General features: G+C 42.4%; 2 protein-coding genes across 4 annotated transcripts in view; both read right to left on the reverse strand.

The window, feature by feature from the left end:
• PPP1R21 (protein phosphatase 1 regulatory subunit 21) overlaps window positions 1-10,023 on the reverse strand; it is a 38,579-nt gene extending 28,556 nt beyond the window's left edge. For all 3 annotated transcript variants that reach the window (XR_002103566.1, XR_002103565.1, XM_019549341.1), the window contains exons 1-6: window positions 9,903-10,023; window positions 7,663-7,731; window positions 6,590-6,736; window positions 2,497-2,598; window positions 1,471-1,635; window positions 1,314-1,372 (exon numbers count right to left, since the gene is read on the reverse strand). Coding sequence is in view for 1 of the 3 variants with exons in the window: in XM_019549341.1 (XP_019404886.1) it covers window positions 1,314-1,372; window positions 1,471-1,635; window positions 2,497-2,598; window positions 6,590-6,736; window positions 7,663-7,731; window positions 9,903-9,962 (602 nt within the window). In the remaining 2 variants the exon portion in view is untranslated. The remainder of the gene's footprint in view (window positions 1-1,313; window positions 1,373-1,470; window positions 1,636-2,496; window positions 2,599-6,589; window positions 6,737-7,662; window positions 7,732-9,902) is intronic.
• FOXN2 (forkhead box N2) overlaps window positions 5,975-21,663 on the reverse strand; it is a 56,052-nt gene continuing 40,363 nt past the window's right edge. Inside the window, exons 6-7 of the transcript XR_002103567.1 lie at window positions 20,080-20,087; window positions 5,975-5,999 (exon numbers count right to left, since the gene is read on the reverse strand). The gene's annotated coding sequence lies outside the window, so the exon portion shown is untranslated. The remainder of the gene's footprint in view (window positions 6,000-20,079; window positions 20,088-21,663) is intronic.

Raw genomic sequence — 21,663 nt, forward strand, 5'->3', positions numbered from 1 at the left:
GCTAGGATCTGGAACCAACTTCCAAGGGAAGTGGTGCTGGCTCCTACCCTGGGGGTCTTTAAGAAGAGGCTTGATGCCTACCTGGCTAGAGTCATTTGAGCCCAGTTTTTCTCCTGTCCAGGCAGGGGGTCGGACTTAACGATCTACAAGGTCTCTTCCGACCCTACTTCTATGAAAACAACCCCCTCCCTCCCATAAGACAACCTCCACCCACAGACTTGCCCTCCCTAGTTTTTGTGAAAGAGGTCCCTAGGATTTCAACTATATGTTCTAAGCCTGCTCCAATTCAGCTAGGAAACGATCGTAGGCAGATGTGTTTCATTATTAATGAAGATGGTCTTTCTGCCAAGTGTGTATTAGATATTGGATTAAAAAAACCCAAACAAACAAACAAAAAACCCCCAAGTGTAGTAAAAAAACCTCTTTCCTTCCCAAATCCTAGAGGCCAGCTTCTTGGGATGTCACAAGTTCACTAATTATCCAGTCAACACAGAGTCCAGGAAAGAGGACCTTTTAATTATAATATATTGGAAAAGCAACAGACTAAGTCACGACTTCATTTTCAGACTTACATCATAAAAAGATGTCCATAGGAAAATGGCAACCATTACTTCCCTTTTCTAAGGGATGTTTAAAATCAGCATCAGTTAAGAAGTCAAATGCCACAAACAGTTTAGGACATCCAAAATAACTCTGGGATTATTACGAGGAGTATTTTGTACACAATATTCAGTAACTCTGACTTAAGCAAAAGTAGATAAATTTTTATTCCCAATACATTCACCAGATAAATGCAACTGATACTAGAAGAGTAACAAAATATTTTGGAGGAAATCTAATATTAAAGGTGTTGAAATTTTTCTCTGGGCAGGTTTTCAAGAGCTTGTTTAAAGTCCTTCCTCTCTCTATACTTGACCCAAAGGACAAAAAGAAGAAATACCATGAGCACACTATGAAACTAGTATTCCTCCTTGACTTTGCCCAGTAAGTTCTGGCAGCATCAAACACAACTGCCTAGCTGGATACAGAAGAGAAGAGAAAGCTTTACAGAAGAATTCAGTAGGTGATGAAGACTGATTTGAGCTCAATCAGCATTTCTTTGTCCTAAATACGACAAAAGGTGGCAGATGTTTTTACTTTCTTCATAAAAATTAACAAACCACAAACTTTAATGAGCTCTCATGTTTACAAGAAAAAAAAAGTGTGTATAAGGTTGCTTTGCAGTGCCCCTACATTAAAGGGAATACATTAAAGAAATGATTAATGAAAAAATAAAATAAGCAAACTATTTTCCTCATTTGCAAGAAGCTTACCATTCTTCTGTTCGAAGCCTACAGTCCTTGGCTTCTCTTTCTAGTGCCTGAGACTTGATCTTTAGATATAAAAAACAGAAACCCAAAGTAAGCAGAGTTACATGTAACAAGTCATTTCAAAAGCTGTTTAGGCATTAAGCACTACAGTAATGCTCACTTCTAGTTTGGCTTTATCATTCTGCAGTTTTTCAATGGTCTCCATGTATTTCCGGGTTAAACCATCTACCACTGCTTGATGCTGGGCAGCATCTGTTTCCAAAACCTCAAGCCTACTTCTTAGCTCAGCTTCTAAATGTCTGTGCTGCTCATCTGCTTCAAAGAACTGGAAAAAGAAAAAAGAAGCTCTTAATTTGAAAGTTTAATTTTCTTTCAATATTTTAAAGTCACATCAATACATATTAACCCCATAGACTCCATCTATGAGAGACAGCTTAGCAAGGTACATGTTCCCATGTAACACTGCACCACAATGGTAGTCACAGGTATTAACTGGACAATTCTTTTTGAAAATAAATACAACTTTACAGCCAAAAAAAGGTTTTGGGAATTCACCAAATTCTTATTTTAAAGTGTTCCAAAAAGATCTGAAAAAAATAGTAGTTTCCAAAAACTAAACATTATAAATTTGTTTCACAATTTTATGTAGTTTGATTGAATAATAAAGCAAAGGTCAAATCAAAGCACATTCTAACTGACCCAAAATTAATTTTTTTCCAAGGTTACAATTTACTAACGTATTTCCATGTTTTGATTTTCATACCAAACCACACAAAATAAAATCAAAATTCTGAGGTTGCCAGTAAACCAAAAACCCTATTTTGCACCTAAGTCTGCTTAAATGGGCTGTGTCAAAATATCTGACCACCCCAAACACAATGAAGGATAAGGATACTGTTACACATTATGAATACTTTACCAATCATCATCTAATTCTAATCATTCTGTTGCTTGACACACCAATATTAATTCAACACAGAAATAACAGAACTATTTGGTATGCACCAATGATTCAGATAACCATTAAAAGCATTTAATTCTCTATTTTCACTACAGCTCCTCTAAACTGAGAACTAAGTAGCCTGCAATTTTTTATTTATTTTTTAATAGTTCACTCCCTTTCTCCATCTCAGCTCACACATAACAAGCTTTCTGACCAAAGGAAAATTCTTTGAGATCCACTCACTTGTATATGAAGTCTTTCATTCTCTTCTATCTTCTTTTGAAGATCTTCATTAAAGACACTTTTCTGCTCTTGACTCAACTGAGATGAAGATTCTCCACTTTTCTGAAAAGAGAAAAAAATATTTCTATTTACCTATGAAACTTTTAAGGGTGCTCATTATGCTATGTGAATGCATTTAAGGTTGGGTACACATTTCTCCAAGAGAAGCAGCAATTAGCTGTTGGAGAATACGAGGTCGAATGGTCACAAACTCCTGCAAGACTGTTTCAGGCTGGACATAAGGAAGAATTTCTTTACTGTCCAAGCCCCCAAGGTCTGGAACAGTCTGCCAGCGGAGGTGGCTCAAGCACCTACATTGAACACCTTCAAGAGTAAATTGGATGCTTATCTTGCTGGGATCCTATGACCCCAGCTGACTTCCTGCCCTTTGGGCAGGGGGCTGGACTTGATGATCTCCCAAGGTCCCTTCCAGCCCTAATGTCTATGAAATCTATGAATACGTCAGTCTGTCAAACTCTCAATATTTCTTACCACTACGTATAAGTTCAATGGCTTCACCCAGATCTCTGCATCCATATAAAAGGCAATTATGGGGTGTAGTAGCATGTGGAGTTGTTTGCCATCCCCAGTCTGCAGAACAGAATGGGGAGTGTTTGTTTTCCCCCATGCTTCTGGACTGGGTGTTGGTTGTAGCTAAGGCTGCAGATTTTGATGGGTGTGCCAGTTCTCCTTCTGGAATTAAAACCCAGAGACTGCTGGCTAGACAGTCTTATTTGCTACTCTGGGTGAGACTATTTGCTACATTCAGGAATCGGGAAAGATTTTTACTCTAGTAAGATGAACGTAACCCTTGGGGGTCTTTTTCCTTCCGCTGTAGCAAGGCACTCAGTCCTCTTCCTTGGATATCTTGAGTGTAATTTAACAACCCTTGCCACAGTGGGACACTGACATCACTGGGGCCTTTCCCATGCTTTACCTTAGACAGGTTAGTGTGTTCTTGTCTTTCAGCTACAAATAAAATTGCTCAGAGACAGGGCTGTTCTGCAGTAGTTTGAGGAACAAGTTAAACAAGCACTTGTATGGGATGGTTTCAGTCCTGCCTTGGGTAAAAGGATAGGGTTGGATGACCTCCTGAGGTCCCCTGCAGCCCTTCTTTTCTATGATAAAACTCTAAGTTGCAGTAAATAGAGAAACAGAAATGACCAAAATGGATTTTGAGGATCAAACAGTAAAAGTATACATACCCACTCCTCCTCTCCTCAAGACAGAAATGGTAAGCCTGTTTAATCACCAGGTGCTAAATAGAGTAATTATGGAAGAGAAAGATGTTGCCAAGACACTAAATGATCTCTCTGATTACATCTTCAGAGGTTGGGGAGTTGCCCATTATGGACCTGTTCTTTTCTGGTAAAGAAGGTGAGGTCCTCCCAGAGAGAAAGTTGTCATAAGTAGCAGTGTTGGAACATACTGGTGACCTAGAGAGCAATACATTCTTAGGTCCAGATGGCATATACCTAGAAGTCTAATATTGCAAAAGGATGTAGTAGATGAATTACGACTAAAAACCTAGCCACTGTTACAGAGAACTAGAAAATAGCAATGTACCTATTGCACCTTGAGATTGTTCAGGAAATTCTAGGAACTGTTTAAGCTTTACATCTGCCTCTAGCAAATGGGCTGCAACAATTAAGATCCCCTGAAAATAATGATCCAATTGGGTCTAGCTGACATCATCTGGACAAAAAAGGGAAATTAAAAACAAACAAACAAAACCCAACTCACTAATCCTGGAATTCTCTGCATACCGAAATGAGATCTTGCTAAGCTACACTGATTTCCAAACGTCTCTAACATGATCCTATTGAAGTGGTTAATAAAAAACCACATACACGTAAGCCAAGAGGAAACTTATTGTTACAAAATCAACAACTGGCTAGAATTTAGAAAGCAAAGAGGAGGTCTTTGTCTTCAGTCAGTTTCTGTCATGGAGGAGGGTTAAACAGCAAGTTCTCAATTCTGTGCTAGTTGTTCAAATGTATTAAAAATCTGGAATGGGGTTGCAATGAAAAAAAAAAGAAATTTAATGCTGACAAACATATGCATCAGAGAGCTAGGTTGAGCAAGATTACAAGCAACCTGCATCACCTCATTATATAAATCAGTGTGCCTACACATATGTATTTTTATGGACAGACCTTATTGGACAGGATATTTGGTTTAACCTCTGGGACAAAGTAACTTCCATTAGTAACAAAATTTAGAGGTGCACCAATACATTGGTTTGATATCAGATTGGTACAGCATTCTAACCCAGCCTCTGGCATGGATCTTTGAAAACTCCTGGCGCTATGGCAAAGTGCCCGAAGACTGGAAGAAGGCCAATGTGGTGCCTATCTTCAAGAAAGGGAGGAAAGTGGATCCAGCTAACTATAGGCCCATCAACCCGACTTCTATCCTAGGGGAGATCTTAGAAAAGTTTATTAAAGAGGCCATCCTTAATGGACTAGCTAATGCCAACATCCTGAGGGCTGATGGGCTGCAGCTGCTGACTGCGCTGGGCTCTTCTCGGTGGGGGTGGGCCACGCGCATAATTAGAGCGCAAGAGAACAGGCCTTATGAGGAGAGACTGAGAGCCATGGGACTCTTCAGCCTGGAAAAGCACAGGCTCAGGGGTGACTTAGTGGCAAGCCCTTGCCCCGCCCCCACCAAGAAGAGCCCGGCGCAGTCAGCAGCTGCAGCACATCCATCACACGCTGTGCCGATCCAGGGCCACCCCCCCAGTGCCCTCCTGGGGTGCAAGCAGCAGTGGGAGCCACCTCCCCCAACCTCTAGTGGGGGTCTTATACTTTCCTCTACTTGCCTCTGACAAAAGACCAGATTTTCAACTATTTCACAGATATTTCATAGACATTAAGGCTGGAAGGGACCTTGAAAGATGATCGAGCCCAGTCCCTTGCCCCAGAGGCAGGAAGTCAGCTAGGGTCAAAGGATCCCAGCAAGATAGGCACCACCTCTGAAGGCAGTCTATTCCAGGCCTTGGGGGCTCGGACAGTAAAGAAGTTCTTCTTTATGTCCAGCCTAAAATGGTTTTGCAGGAGTTTGTGACCATTTGACTTCGTCATCCCTTGGAGCGCTCTGGTGAACAAGTGTTCCTCCAGATCCTGACATACACCCCTTAAATACTTATAGGTAGCCACTAAGTCACCCCTGAGCCTGTGCTTTTCCAGGCTGAAGAGTCCCATGGCTCTCAGTCTCTCCTCATAAGGCCTGTTCTCTTGCCCTCTAATTATGCGTGTGGCTCTCCTCTGGACTCTCTCAAGCTTCGCCACATCCTTTTTAAATTGTGGAACCCAGAATTGGATGCAATATTCCAGAAGCACCTCTACTCTAGGACCCGAAGGACCTGTACTCTACTGCAATAATTGCAATTTCCATGTTCCCAATTTTGAAATAAAAGGAAGCCCAAGGTCCATGTACTACACACACACACACACACACACACACTTAAATGCTGTTAGGTTTCAGCAATATTCAGAGTGAGGAGTTTGCACACATGATAAGAATATGTGCTCACATCTCAAGGCAGATGTCTGACTTTAACTGAATGAAGTTTAAAGATGATAAACTACACCCTGAACTGCATCTATTTGAATTCTCCGAAACTAGCAACCTAATATACAAAAAGGTATTTTATTTCTCAATTATTTAGCCTTGCCTCTATAGCACGGAGCCAACGACATCTGTAAAATGAGTCTAAGTTCTAAGTCAACTATTATGTTTGAAAATGATACACATTAAAATTTACAGTATTCTGAGTAACTTGATATGACAAACTTATTGTAGTTTATTTTAGACAGATGTCTAAATGTTCCTATCCAGTGAAGCAGTAATGTACTAATTGCTTCTTCTATGAAATCCCCATACAGTGCAGGGGACACAAAAAGATTAGATCTGGGAAGCAGAAACTCACAAGGGGAGGAAGAGGGAGGGACGTGGTTTTAGGTCTATCGCTAAGATGCTGATGAAAATAAGACTACTAAAGGAAACCAAACACATTCTGCTTTAACTATACAGTTTAAAATCAGAGATCTACCTTGTTTTTTTTGCCCTTGGCTTCACTTAAGGCAAGTTCATCTTGGAGTAGTTCCACTCTCTTGGCAAGCTGCTGATTTCGAAATGTCAAACTGTCCATTTCTTGTTGCAGTTTTCTCAGTGATTGATCCTTCATCTTCAGTTGCTCCTGTATTAACATACAAAGTTTCATCAAGCCACAAGGATCTCCACGAAGCTTTGAAAAAGTAACTTTCAAGCTACCAAGCTACTTAATGAAACAGTGTCACAGTTATAACATATTGTAGGTGCCTAGTTCTGGACTTGAAAAAAAAAAAAGTTATACAATTGCCTAGATTATGCAAGTATCCGAACTCCGCATAAGCAATTCTCATTAACTTAATGCCAAGGCTGTGATGCCAGCAGTCCAGAAACTCTCATCATTTTCAAGACTTTTAATGGTCAGTTTCAAAGCTGCCATTAGAAGACTTCAGAGCTGGTCAGTTTCACAGCTGACATGAAAAGCCTGGAAAATGAAGGGAAAGAGTCAGTTTTAGGACCCAACTCCTTTCAACTTCAAGGCTTCTAACAGGGGCTATTTGACAGATGCTTCTCATACTCCAGTTTACTACATAGGAATGGAAGAGATTATATTAAGGCAGAAATAAGGCTAGAAAGTGCTATGCAGTCATGCATTTACCCAGTAGTTAGGTTTCCCATGGTTGTTACAATGCAACCAACAGATTAAAAAAAGATGGGACTCACATTTTCTTGTGCAATTTGGTACTTACCCAGTGTCCATACAAGTGAAGTACACTATACATGAACTCTAAGATTCAAAACAAATGCCTCTGTTCACATCGCATGTTGATGACTTAACAGAAAAGGGCAATCTTTCTCCAGGGAGCTACATTTTTTTTTTCTCCGAATGACTCAAATGGACAGATCATTTTCCTAATGACTACACTATCAGCATTTACCGTACAGGAGTAGCTGTAGTGAATCAAGCTTTTGTTTAAGTGGATGTAAGAATACTACTCTGCAAGAGCACCATCAATGGCGCTTCCTATTCATCAACATTTACTGCCACTTAAGAAAACAATTTTGAAAGAGTACCTTTAGAGACGCAGAATTTGCTTGCTCATCCACAACACCTTTTTTTAGCACCTGGTTCTGAGCCCGAAGCTGAAAATAAAAAAGGTGCAAATCATTAACCTGGGCAGGAAAAAATAAACATACAACTCATATTAACAACTTGAAAGCATGTGTTTTCTTTTAGAAAACATGAAATAGTGCCCTTTGGAAAGTTTTATTAGTTCCACTACCAACATGCTGTTGTAATAAGGCTAAAAAAAGTAAAAAGACAAGCACAAGCCTTTTTTTTCTTGCCATTTCAGGGAACAAGTTATTTTATCTTACAACCTTCCCTCTCCATCAGGCTGTTCTTAAACAGGATATATTAATCTTACTAACAAAACATTTTAAAGTGTGATTACAGTCTGAATGAACAACTATGGAAAAAATGGCACCTTCTTCCTCAGTCTCATTTCTGCTTCTTTCTCTTGGCCCTACAAATATTGCTGACATAATGAGGTTGAGTCTAGATCAACCTCATCTTTTGGCAGAATTGTTAGCTGAATCCTGATTGCAAAACACATGTTACCAGAAGTAATTCAGGATCCAAAGAAAGCAGAGCTGACTTGACATTTCAGAGAGAATCTGCAGGGCTTAGAAGAAAAAAGAGAAACCTTTTATACTTTTATTTATGAAGTTAGGCAGCTTGAGTTAGGAGTCACACATGCCAAAATGGAGTACCACAACACCCATTTCTAACCACTTCATACAGAGTATCTCAACTATTTTAAAACATCCCCATTTCCTATTCCTTAGTAACTACTCTGATTATGGTTTTTTCAACAGCAGTTTTCACTCATTTCATATATCTCCATGTCTAGCTACTGCAGACATAAATTAGAATGGTTTGCCCCACATTTAGGAAGGCTGCTAGCAGAAGCTCAGAAGGTGTAAATCTGCAGAAAATAGCAATTTCCAAATTGCTGGATCTAAAGCCTGAACATACTTCAGAAGTTCAGGGACAATGCTGTGCAGCTGAGTCTTCTGCCCTGTTCTGTTCCCTGCAAGTTGATCAAGCAGCAGAAAAGAAAGGGAAGTCAACTGCAAGTTCCATACTAGAGAAAATGCAAAGCATAATGATGTTGCAGCAGGCATGGGCAGGTTCCCATTCTTCTATGGGAAAGCAACTGGTGCAGGAGAACGTCAGACATGGAAGTGGAATAGCTAGGTCACACTTTACTCAGCTGGTGAATAAGCCTGTTACAAGTTAAAGCCCCTGGCACAGGCTGTCAGGAGATTATATGACACAACAGAGCTCAAATTGTTTCTCCTATCCTCTCTCCTGGACTGCCTTCTGTAGAAAAATAAAAAACATCCTTTCCTTAGGCACTCCTTAAGAAGCACCAATTGAGGCCCTACCCTGCTCTCCCTGGGGCTTTCACTACACAAAGAAAGAGACAATGCATCACCCTGGGCGATCAACTCTCCTCTCTCACCTGCAATAAGTCAGACAGCCAAGAGGGAAATTACTGAACAGCAGTAGTAGAGAAGAGACAGTACCTGACAAGAGTGCTCCCAAACTGTACTGATCCCCAAGAAACACTGAAGGGGATTGAGGGGGAAAAAATATTCCCAGGCTTCTTTTTATGAAAGAGCTTGCCAAAACATCTCTTTGAAAGTTGCAGGATGAGACTTAAGGAACACAACTTCAACTCATGTCCCAATAAAAAACAGCAAAGCCCCAGGTGGGACTCTAAACAAGGAGACAATGGTGCAGTGGTAAAGGCAGTAGACCAGAAACGCAGAAGACCTGGCCTGGTTCTGGATCTGCCACCACCTTGGACAGGTCATTCACTCCCTGGGGACTTGGGGAAGGGACAGTCCTCAGTTCTATCTACAGAGACAGAGATAACAATCCTCCCTGGTTCAGAGGGGAGAAGAAAAGCATGTGCTAAAATCCCTGAGTTGCTTAGATGCTCCAGAAATGTGAGCAATATGAACCAGACACACACACACACACAAAATCAGCATTGGAAGGGACCTCAAGAGGTCTAGTTTAGTGGTTCTCAACCTTGTTTGTACCAGGACTCATTTGTCAACATGGATGTGCAGTCCTGACTCAGTACCCCTCACTCCCAACCCACTGCCCCTCACCCCGCGTATGTGGGGCAATAGAGCGAGGGGGGAGGGGCGTTCGCATGATGTCACCGCGGCCCCGGCGGGCTCCCGGGGCACTAGCGCCCCGCCCCGGCAGCGGGCGCAGGCGGGGGGAAGGGCGCTACCTTGGAGTACTCCTGGGCCAGCTTCTGGTACTTTCCCTGCAGTTCGGCGGCGGCCGCCATCGCCCCTAGGGAAGCCGCAAGTCGCAGCCCACGCCGGCCAACGCCGCTGCCGGGAGACACACGCACTTCCGGGTTCGGGCGGAGGGGAGCGCCTGATGTCATCACGCAGCCTCGCTCGGGCCCGGAGGGGGCGGGGTCGGCACCGATCGCTGGCGCCGCCATCTTGGCCTCAGCATCCAAGATGGCGGCCGGCCGCGAGGCGCGCATTGGAATGCAGAGGGCTGAGGGGGAGGGGAGGGGCAGGCCAACGGCCCCACCCGGGAGATGGTGGGTCACATGACATGGGGGCGGCAGGAGGAAGCTTTGGTCACTATAGCAACACCCCCCCCCTTGTATCGAAGCGGAAACACCTCGGGGCTACGGGGCCGGGCGCGGCCCACAAGACTTAAGGGCCCATGCGTGCTGGGTATGGGCGGGGGCAGTGACGAGATGTATTGTGAGCCGCACCGTGCGCGCTGCTGCTACGCCAGGGGACGCTACTGCCCCGCGTTGAGCCGTTGCTCAGTAGGTGTCTCAGAGGATGATTGCGTCAGAACCCCCCCCTTGCACCTGCGCATTCGGGCGGCGGCGGGGGAGCTCTGAGTTTCTAGCTAGTGCTCCCCGCGCCACAGCGCCGCCGCGGGGCGGGGCGCCTTCCAGGGCATGGTAGTGCACTACATTACGTCATGTCATATTACAGTATTACATTGCGTCACACTTAGGCAAGGTTCTTGGGATAAATCCGGTGTCTTTTCTTACAACAACTCAAAGAGTTGGACAAATTCTTCTTTGCAGGCTTGCGGGTATAAATGCTTGTGGTCGGGCTGCTGAGGAAGCATCTGCAGTTGGTGCCTGCTCTTCCTGCGTGGGATGGGTAATTGTCAAGACGCTGGAGTCTGGTTTGCATGCAAAAAAGCCGGGGGTGGGGCCTGCATTTTCCTGCATGCCATATAACACCCTATACAGCATTATATTAGAATATTAAATTATATCACATTGTACTATATCATAATATTACATTATACTATATTGCATTCTATTAGAATATAATATTATATGGTCATGTGTATATAAATAAAATGGTAGGGAAATGAAGCAGTATTATGTATATAATGTAATTAATTATATTAATATAATTGTAAATATATATAATAGGGAAATGAAGCAGAGATGTGTAGTATAGCACAATATTGCATTATATGTGCACACACACATATAATTATATTAATTATATATAATGGTAGGGAAATGAGGCAGGGATATGTACTATATAGTACAATATTACATTATACATACACATGTGTATCTATAATATAAATATGTATACATATGTTAGGGAAATGCAGAAATAAGTACTATAAAAAAACGTTACATTATATGTGCACATGCACATGTCTATATATTATATAATATTATATAGATTATATTAATAGAAATAGAAATATAATGGCAGGGAAATGAGGCAAAGATATGTACTATAGTACAATATTACATTATATGTGCACACATGTGTATACATTATGGATAATATAATTAATTATAATAGTAATATAATTCATAGATGCTAGGGTTGGAAGGGACCTCAACAGATCATCAAGTCCAACCCCCTGCCTGGGCAGGAAAGAGTGCTGAGGGCAGATGACCCCAACCAGATGCTTATCCAGCCTTCTCTTAAAAGACCCCCAAGACAGGGGACAGCACCACCCTTACCGTGAAGAAGTTCTTTCTGATTATAATGATAGATTAATTATGCTTATAAACATATACATTATGGTAGGGAAATGAAGCAGAGATATCATACACAATATAATCTATTGGCAGGGGAATTAAGCTGAGAACAACTAAGAGGTTTATCAAAGTCCAGAACAAGTCAGTGCTGGAACTGGTTGTGGCCACCCCTCTGACTGTCAAGTTCTTTGCCGTCTGCCATGCTGCTGCTTGGGTACAGTAGTGCTAGCAGATGATCTAGATGGTATAATGATCTACAAATAGGTTTGTGTTATCTTAATTTGGCACAAAGTGGCAACTACAGCTGTAAATACTGTAAGTATTACTTAGAAAGATAAAACTGCTTAGAAAAATAAAATAGGGTAGCAATGGTGTCCAGCAGATGCCTAGCAACTGCAACGTCACATCGAGTTATAAAGAAAACAGCAAAAGACAACAAGTTTTCTCTGCTTGGGCTGTGTCCCAAGAACATCACAGGACCAATGCAGACAGACATGGTGACCCGGGATCCATGGCTGGCTGAGTGAGCACTCTCATTACATCCACCCAAGATTGTTGCAGTGCAGTGACATTCACTTTCACATGTGTAGCATTACTGCTTTAGCTGCATCAGTAGCCAATAAAGCTTTGCTTGAGCTTTTAATCTGACAGGTGTGCCATGGTGCAATCCATATAACCTCCTTGACTTGTACTTGTGGGGCATTAGTTTTACCGCAGCACCCATCGATCACTGATCTGAAGCTAGCAGCAGCTAGAGAGAATATGCTATGCAACCAAACTAGAATTAGATGATTCAATTGGGCATTGAATTGAGTCAAAGTATTTTACTCTGGGACAGGCCACCTGGGAAGGGTTGGGCTAGAGGCTGCTGGTCCTCACCAAGTGATTCCATGACACACCGGTCAAGCAAGCACAGAGGGAAACATTCAATTTTCATGAGATCCATTATATACTTATTAGACTTGGAAGTCATTTCTGCTCTAAGAAGGAAATGTAGGGCATACCTACTTTTTATTGCGATCTGGCATACTAACTGCTGCATATTTGATGGTATGCCATACTCATGATTAAATCATTTCTTCCACACAGCAGGGACTTCCTCTGTATTAAGCATTCAGGATGTATCCCATGTTCTTGTATCTGACTACTCAGCTCTGTCCATTATGGTTTAAGTCACAGAAGCAACCGCAAGTCTGAAAATTTGGATCAAATTTATAGATTCCCTTGATTTCTCTTCCATCATCCAATGATCTGTCTTTTCTGATAGTTGGTGCCACTTTCAGACTGTTATAGATGACAGGATATTTGGGCCAGGCTGCTTGTCATTGCAATACACAACAGCTTCTGCAGGCATTTTTGATACCTCAGTACTGGGTTACTTCAGCTTGCAAGCCAACCACTGAAGTAGCCAGAAACTTTTGCAGTGCTTTTGGCAGAAGCACCAACATCTAATCTATCTGCAGCTGCCCCAAGAGAATGAGAAGAGGAGAGTAGGCAGGAAGATGATTGACTGGGGTCTACTACTGAGAAGTTACTAGAGTTGCATGTCCTATGGTTTGCCAAAGCGTGGCAAGTTGCTGATGGCTTCGTATAAACAGAATTCCCCAGCTGCACTGAGGCAGTTATAGGAACCTATATTCCTTTTCTTCCCCTACGTATCAGGCTTCTGAGCTCATAAATAGGAGTCCTTCTGTACTGCCAAAGCCATCAGGAAGGTGTATTAACACAAAAGCATGGCGGTCCAGACATTTCTGGACTGTGCTAAGCTGCCAAGGTTCTTTGGAAAGACGTGATATCTTTTATTAGACCAACTAAATAGTTGAAAAAGACTTCTTTGCAAGCTTTTGGGCATAAACATCCTTCATCAGGCATAGGGAAACTGCTGGACCGTACTAGAATTTTCAGGAATGAACATCATTCTAATAAGAAAAGGTAGATTTGCTTCTCTGGCGAGCAGTAATACTGATGGTAACTTTTCCCATTATATTCGGAGACTGTTCATCTACCATCCTGGCTGATGAGATAGGTCCCATAAAGACTGGGCTGCATGTACCCCACTCATCTATACCCTCTAAGATACTCCAGACCAGCAGTTCACCAGGGAGATTGCTCCAGGATTGTCCCCAGCACTTTCTTTCAAGCTCTCAGCTTCTAGCAGGCCTGAGAACAACTACTGAGGCCAGGCTAGGTGTGCATTTTTGGATCTAGCATAACAGCAGACAGTGCTGGGTAGTACAGACCAGCTTACTGCCTCAGCAGCTGCAAGACAGTGATGGATTGTAGATTTAGAAGACTGAAGGGGAGATCATGTGGTCTCACAAATAAGTTGAGCAATATCTGCCTACTATTAACTGCGCATCTGTTATAAAACATCTGTGAAAGCAAGAAAGAAAACCTTACTGTGGGTTTTCAGAGGTTCTGGAATTTACATGGTGCCATAAATAACCAAGATGCCCCACACCCCCAAAAGATAGGCACGAGACACATGTTCAAGGTTGCTTTCAGTTCCTACTTTGAGGGTAGCAGCAGTTTGGCTTTGTTTAATTTGTAACACAGATGCCAGCAGGTACCTCATTTTCCTTATGCCGCACATAAAATAGTATATGAAATGATCCATGAAAAGTTAAGTGTGGGGACTATGTGTTCTTGTGCCAAGTCTTTCTAACTCCATTTCTGGACAACTTTTTAAAGTACTTTAAATGTATGGACTGTGTCTGCATTTTAGGAGTATAATTGTATATTTTAAATAATCTAATGATGTAGGGAGCATGAGGGCTACGTTTCATGGTTTGGAAGCTGTGTTCTTATGGAACCTAAATTTTAAATTTTATATTACAAATCATCATAGTTGAATAAAACTATTCTTTTTTTTTTTTTACAGTAGTGAAAGTCCCAAGACAAGGACCAAGAAGTTATGCAAAAAATACAAGTTAGCAACAAAAACAAAAATACAGGCGAGTGGAAAGAACAGGAACATACTGTATTCACTTATATCCAACACAACTTGGAATTTAAGACAACCCCCCAATAATTAGATTCGATACATAAGGACATACTACTGTAAGAATTGCCATGTACCAGGTCAGACCATAGGTTCATCTTGCCCATTATCCTATCACACAGTGGCAGTGTAAATGCTGAAAGGGAGAGTGAGTGAACAGGGTTGTAGCTGTGTTGGTCTAAGGACATAGGCAGGCAAGGTTCTTCAGGTAGATGTAATTAATGCCTTTTATTAGACCAGCTAAATTGGTATGACCAGGGTTTTTTCCTCTGTTCTTCTATCACTTTTAGCCTCTGGCATTTAAGGTCTAGGAAGTTCTGATTCAGAGGCTGTGCCCTTAACATTCATGCTCAATAGCTACTGAATGTGTTTTAATAAATGTTTTATCATTTTCCATGTATACAATCTAATTAGTGACTGTTTTAACTGCATTTGTCCACCCGCCTCTGTGGTGGGGAGAGCAGCAGCAGCAAGGGGGCAAGCAGCCTGCCTCTTGCCCTTCTTTCCTGCACCAATGTCACTTGCACTTCCCTGGTGCCTGCTCCCCCTGCCACTTGCTCCCACTACAGCCTGCCTCCCTCTGGTGCCGGAACCCATTTCCATTTGCCCCCTCAGTTCCTGCCTCCCTACCATCCCCTGCTACCACTTTTCCAATTCAGTGGCTCTGGCTCCAGCTTTGGCCTGGGACATGGAGTACATGGCAGCTCTGGCCTTGATCAGGCAGCAGCAGCAGTGGTGGTGGCAAGTCCAGCCTGGCCCTTGCCGTGCTCTTCTCACCTTCTGTTCCCCCAGCACCATGCAATCCCCCTGTGTCAGGGCCAGAGTCAGAGCCTAAATCTGAGCTGTAGCAGCTGCTTGCCCCAGGTTGGTATTTGAATCTAAGGTGAGGTTTCTTTTTCCCCCATGCTGAATGGAGAAAAAGACCTCATCTTTGATTCAAGTACATGCAGTGATTAGAGTGGTACAAACAGTGCAAGAGTTTTGAATTCTCAACTCAGATGGCTTATAGCCTCAAAGCATACAGGTTTCTGTCTGTGGGGGATCATTTACTTGGTCACCCCTTGAATGCCAGAGTAGCAACTCCACATTTGGTTTGTGGAGATAAAGGTGGGTTTCTCCAGAGCTGCTGCTACTTGCAGTGGCATGAAGGAGCTTTGTTTAGAGTTCTTCTATTAGCCAACCGCTGATCTCAGGATGAGTTGTTCTCAAGGGTCACCAGGCCTGGTCCTGGAACTGCTTGTGGCTGTGGTACACACCCAGAAGAGCGGAAGGGAGAGTGCCAAATGCCTGCTTTCTAGCATTGCTGTTTGTTCATGATCTTCAGAAGCTGCCCCTGCGTCTCTCCATCCTTGTCCATAATCTCCAGGGTTATTGCAAGAAACCCTCTCCACACATTGTCTGCTACGGTTTCACCAATTGTTCACTCTTGTTCTTTTCTTCTTCCCCCTCAGATTTGGGTGGTTGATAACATTTTTATGTTCCTGGTCTGCTCAGGTGTGGATCCTAGGGAAGGTGAAAAAAATGGCACTAATTATTGTTTGTTGGGTTTCTATGGCATAAAAGATAAATTATTTCCACCCACCACAATTTTGTGATGCTGTTCTCAGTTCCCTCTGAAGCAAATCTAGAAATAAGTTGTTTTTCACCTGATTTCCCCCCAGTCTTGGAAACCTGATGCAGTAAAAATTCTATATGTTTATAGGGCATGGATGGCTGCGGTGGATTTTTGGCCTGACAGCTTTCATTGCATGCTGTTGCTTTGCATGCTGCAGCAGTAGGTTAGGGGACAGGGATGTCAGGATACAAGGTTCAGCTTAGTAAATGTATGTGTAAGCCAGCCAGTCACTGGGGAACAGTTTGCTGATCCATACAAATAGAAAGCAAGGGAAAATGCTTGTTTAAGAAAGCTAAAGGAAGCTCAGAAAGATAGATAAATTGTTTTTTTTGGCCTAGAATGATTGTACCTGACATTCTGCATGACTTGAGGGGCATAGCTGATTATTCTGAGTTGAGCAACAAGGCAACTCTGTTTTCTAACATTAGATCCTCACTAGAATAGTTCCAGTGCCTAAACTTCGATATTGTAGCACAACAGGGCTTAGGCACCACCACAAAACTAATAATAATAGAAGACGATTTAAAGATGGTAGTTACTGGGATTGTAATGTCCTCCTCCCAGTCCCATATCCCACCACCTTACACCCCCAACCTCCAATTAATTTAGAACAAACAATCTATATAGAAACACAGGTACAGACGTGAATGAAAATTACACTTGCAGTGACTCAGCTTGTTTCCCATAATATAGAAAAACAAGCTTTATTGTCATAATTTATATCCTTATGATAATTTACAACAGAATGTTTTCTAAGAACTAGAAGCTGTTTCAGCACCACTTGGAACGGTGCCATCTTCAGTCATCAGACTATCTATCAGAAGAAAATGCACAAACCACATCCTCAGAAGCTGCAAACACCCTGAACTGTTATTTTGTTTCTGTTATCTTAGCAACTGCAAGTTTGAACAGCAGGAGAGGAGCACTTTCTCACGGTAAATCTGTTGCAAATCTCTTTTCCCAGTTGATCATTCTGGTTTCATAAGAGCAAGCCAGGCACTTATAAAATGATAAGTGCAATGCCTCTGCACATCTAAACTTTGCAGAACTACCTTTCTAGGTAGTTCTACAGTCCTCAATGTCATCATCATTTATAATGCTTCCAGTATCTAAAGAGAGAAATGTAAAGAAGCCTCTCTTCCTTAAGAGAAATAATCAATTCATGTATAGGATGTATCTGCATGTGGAGAAACTGCCAGGTAAAGAGAAGACACAGAAATGAAGCTTACATTCCAAACTGAACCTAGTGACTGATAACTGTTTTCCGTTTCACAGCTCATAGGATTTTTTTGTCCTCCTGTGCTAAGGGCCATTTTTCATTGTGATTTTATGCCATTAAATGCATAGGAAGTCTTGGTGCACAGGAGCAACCTTGCTACTATTGTTCAAACAGAGGTTTGAAAACACCAACAGAATTTGTAACAGTCAACATTTTATTCCATTTATGGCAGCTGACCCTTCCCCTGGAAAATTAAACTACTCATGTTCCCCAGCCTGGTTACCTGTTGTTAAAGCCCTGTTCATCACCATTTATACAGACCTGCCAGCCTGAAAAGTTGTTTATGTATTTCTCTTTAGGGGCAGCATCTCACCCCAACAGGCCTAGTTTTGTGGACTCAGGAGCAAAGGGCAACAGGGAAGAGAGTCTTTTTGTTGTGCATGTCCACAGAACCCAGCACAATGGTGCTTAGGCCCTTAACAGGCAGATGTAATGACTGAAAGGTGACCGGAAAGCACTATTGCTGGAGAAAGGGAAAGAGATGCAACCACATACCATACCTTCCGTAATTTTCAGCAAGACACATGACCAAGTTTCATAGGGAGAGATAAAAGACAAAAATGAGAAGAAGAATTATTTAAAAGGGTGTCTCCAGTTCTGAAATGTTCTCTGATAAAAGGGAAACATCACTGAAAAAAAACCCAAAACATTGTTTTGTAATCTGAATGTTCTTTTCAGTTGTACCAACTTGTGCTGTCAAACCCCATGAGCTATTTGGCAAGTAATCCCTAGTCATTCAAGGCATTTTTTTTTGGTGATCCACAACGAGGTAGAACTTACTAAGCAGCAAAGATGGCATGATAGCCATTCCAAATCAGTCGGTATTCAAACACAAAGGAACAGTGAAGTCAAAGGTACAAAACTGCACTAACAAACAGGTGTATTGTAAGCAGAATATATAATCTCTTCCCAGATTCCTCCAGTTTGCCATTGTTAGTTGGGAAGATTTCCATAAACATCACTGTCTTCAGTGGGGAGAAGTAAAGGCTTCTTGGATGAATGTGGGCTAGGTATTACACCCCTGGAGACCAGCATGGAAAAAAGGTGTGATGTTGGTGCAAGACCCACAAGGTTTGTCACTGCTGGAGCTTGGGGGCAAGGACAGACTGAAATGCAAAAGGGCAGGAGGCAAGAAAGGAGCAGAATTGAACAGAAGTTTAAAATAAGTACTTGATGCAACTGAAGAGGGACTGGGTTAGCACTGCAATAAAGAGGCTTACTTGGGATATGTGCAGACCATCTCTTGCCATTGCTGGGGAGCACTACGCTGAAGCATGGCACACCAGCCCTGTACATGGCAAACCCAGAAAGAGGTGTAACAGCCCCTGAGAGAAGAAGAATACATCAAACCCTGTCTTGGGTCTCCTTATTGATATACCAGTGCAAGTAAGGCGCTACAATGCAGCTTGGTGTAGTCTGCACTGAGGAAGTGGGTTGTGCCTCCCTATAATGGACTGGAGACAGTGTAGACATGCCCTCAGAGAGCATGCCTCTGCAGATGTAGCCCATGAATGTATTTTAGTATGAACTTATAAAAGAAGAAATAAATTGGTCTAGATAGTCCAGTCCCAAGCTGATTGTGAGAAGCTGCAAAATGATCTCACCAAGTTGAGCGAGTAGGTGAAAAAGTGGTAGATGAACTTCAGTGTCTACAAGTGTGAGGTAATGCACATGGGGAAAAGTAACCTCAACTATATGGGTTCTGAATGCTGGGTTCTGAACCAGCTGTTTTGACTCAGGAAAAAGACCTTGGAGTCACTGTAAATAGCTCTCCAACTCAGTGTGCAGCGGTGACCAAAAATCCAGTAAAAATGTTAGGCATTAAGAAGGGAATTGAAAGCAAAATGGAGAACATTATACCATTATACAAATCCATGGCGAACACATCTTGAATACTGTGTGCAGTTTTGGTCCCCACATGTCAAAAAGAATTTGAAAAAAAGGTACAAAGAAGGGCAATCAAAAGTGATCCAGGGCATGGAGCAGTTGCTGTATCAGGAGGAGTCTGGACTCTTTAGTCTGGAAGAGAGAAGGCTGAGTGGATGATACAAGTCTAAAGCCATGAAGGGTGTGGACCAAGTGAACAGGGAGCTGTTGTTTCCTGAGTCCCAGAATCCTAGAAGTAGGAGACACCCGCAGAAATTAGTAGGCAAGAGGTTTAATACTAAAAAGAGAAAGTACTGTCATTTTTTAGGCAGTGGGCATGTCTACACATGCAATTAATGCACATGAAGAAACTGGAGTGTGTTGCTCTAGAGCTTTTTGCTCCCGGGCACACTATTCAAATATGTGCCCTGGAAAAATTAACTGTGGAGTAATCAGCTCTGGAGTTTATTCATGCACAGCACGTGGAGCCCAGTTGAAGCAGCCCTGTCTGGCAGGTAGGCTTGGAGGTCAGTCTGCCAGCCCAGGGCTGCTTCAACCGGGCTCTGTGCTGTGCTGTGCAGTGACTCACCTGGGCACAAGGATGCTTCAGTGCAGGGCTAGCTGGCAAGCAGCCTTTGCACTGTAGCACCTTCGTGCCTCGGCCATCCAGTACTTACAAGTATTTACACGTACTACCCTGCTGTGGAGTTAATTAGTTTACTCCAGCCTAATAGACTGCACATGTAGATGCTAAAATATTTACCATGGAGCTAATTAGTCTGCACCACAGTAAACATGTCGTGTAGACATGCCCAGTGCGTAGTTGACTTGTCATATCCATGGCCACAAGAGATGGGTAGCAGAGGCAGATAACACAGCCAGGTTCAAAAAGGTACTAGACCGTCATAGATGTTAACTGTATTAATGGCTATTGAACAGAACTGTTGGAAGCGTTTCCTCTGGCATCTTTAAACCAGTTACGGTGGAATGCCAGAGGGGAACAGGGAGTAAATCACTCTAGGTATCTCCAGTTCAATGCTCTCACTGTATAGAATCCAATTCCTGTATAGGATTGTTGGGGACAGGAAGGTGGGCCACATAGACCATTTGTCTGACCCAGTATGGCACTTCTTATGTTCTTAATGCCATTCTGTGTTAGAGTCCAGATGATAGGAGGGAAGAAAACAGGATCTTGGATATGATTGTTTAGAAGAATATTTCCCAGCCTTAACAATCAACTTAATACCCATTACTTCTCTCCTGTATATTGTAACAATTTCCATGGTTTCTTTGAGTCCTCAGTATTAGGCATCTGATGTTAATTCTTGTATCCACGGTTGTGGCACTCAGCACAAAAAGCTACCTTGTCCAAGCTCATTTCTGATTAAAATACCATATACAGTTCAGCAGCTGGCACTAAAAAAAGAGAGTACTTACCCATGGTATGAAGGAACTAACCCACAGGAGGGACATGTTGAGTTTGGCAGTCATGGTATCATCTTCTCAACAAGACAGAAGACATCAAGGTAATTTTTCAGGGATAGTGTGCAGTAGTGTAGAAAGAAGTGGCAGTTAAAAAGCTTGAATGAAATAAAATAAAAATACTCATCAAGATTTGAGTGTAGCCTGGTCTCTCATTCAGCAATGAGGGCAGTCATAGTGCACTCCACCCTGGTTCTGGCTACAACCTCTTCAGCTAAGATTATTCATAAAACATAAATGAATTATAATCCAACAAACCCAAGAGTCACCTTCCCCTTTCCAGATCATAGGGACAAGAGGTGGCAGGAGGGGCAACCAAGAGCTGATGCCACCCAAATTCTCTTTTGCTATAGAACTGAATCTTCACAGACTTTTCCTTCCCTTCTCTCTCACCATCCATCTTGAAACACTGTTAAATCGCCCAACTGGGCCCTGCCCTTTTCAGCAGATACTTTTCATCTTAGGGTTGGCTTGTCTGCCCTGGCTGGCTGTTCCCAGTTCTTAAGGGGACAAACTGCCTTGCTACATGGGCAGTTCAACCATTTTAAACAACAAAGCAAACATCTACAAACTATTATAAAGGACAGACTAATGGTAAGCACAGCTGTGCAACATACAAAACTGAATTCCAACATACCACACAAATTACCTAACATTTTTTTTGATAATAGGACATTTTATTGTTTAGCCTACTGACAGAACAGTTCATCTGGGATTCAAAAGACACCATAGTACTATTCAGAATAATTTA

The sequence above is a fragment of the Crocodylus porosus genome, unplaced genomic scaffold, assembly GCF_001723895.1.
Source record: "Crocodylus porosus isolate Cpor-Errol unplaced genomic scaffold, CroPor_comp1, whole genome shotgun sequence".
NCBI lineage: Eukaryota > Metazoa > Chordata > Crocodylia > Crocodylidae > Crocodylus > Crocodylus porosus.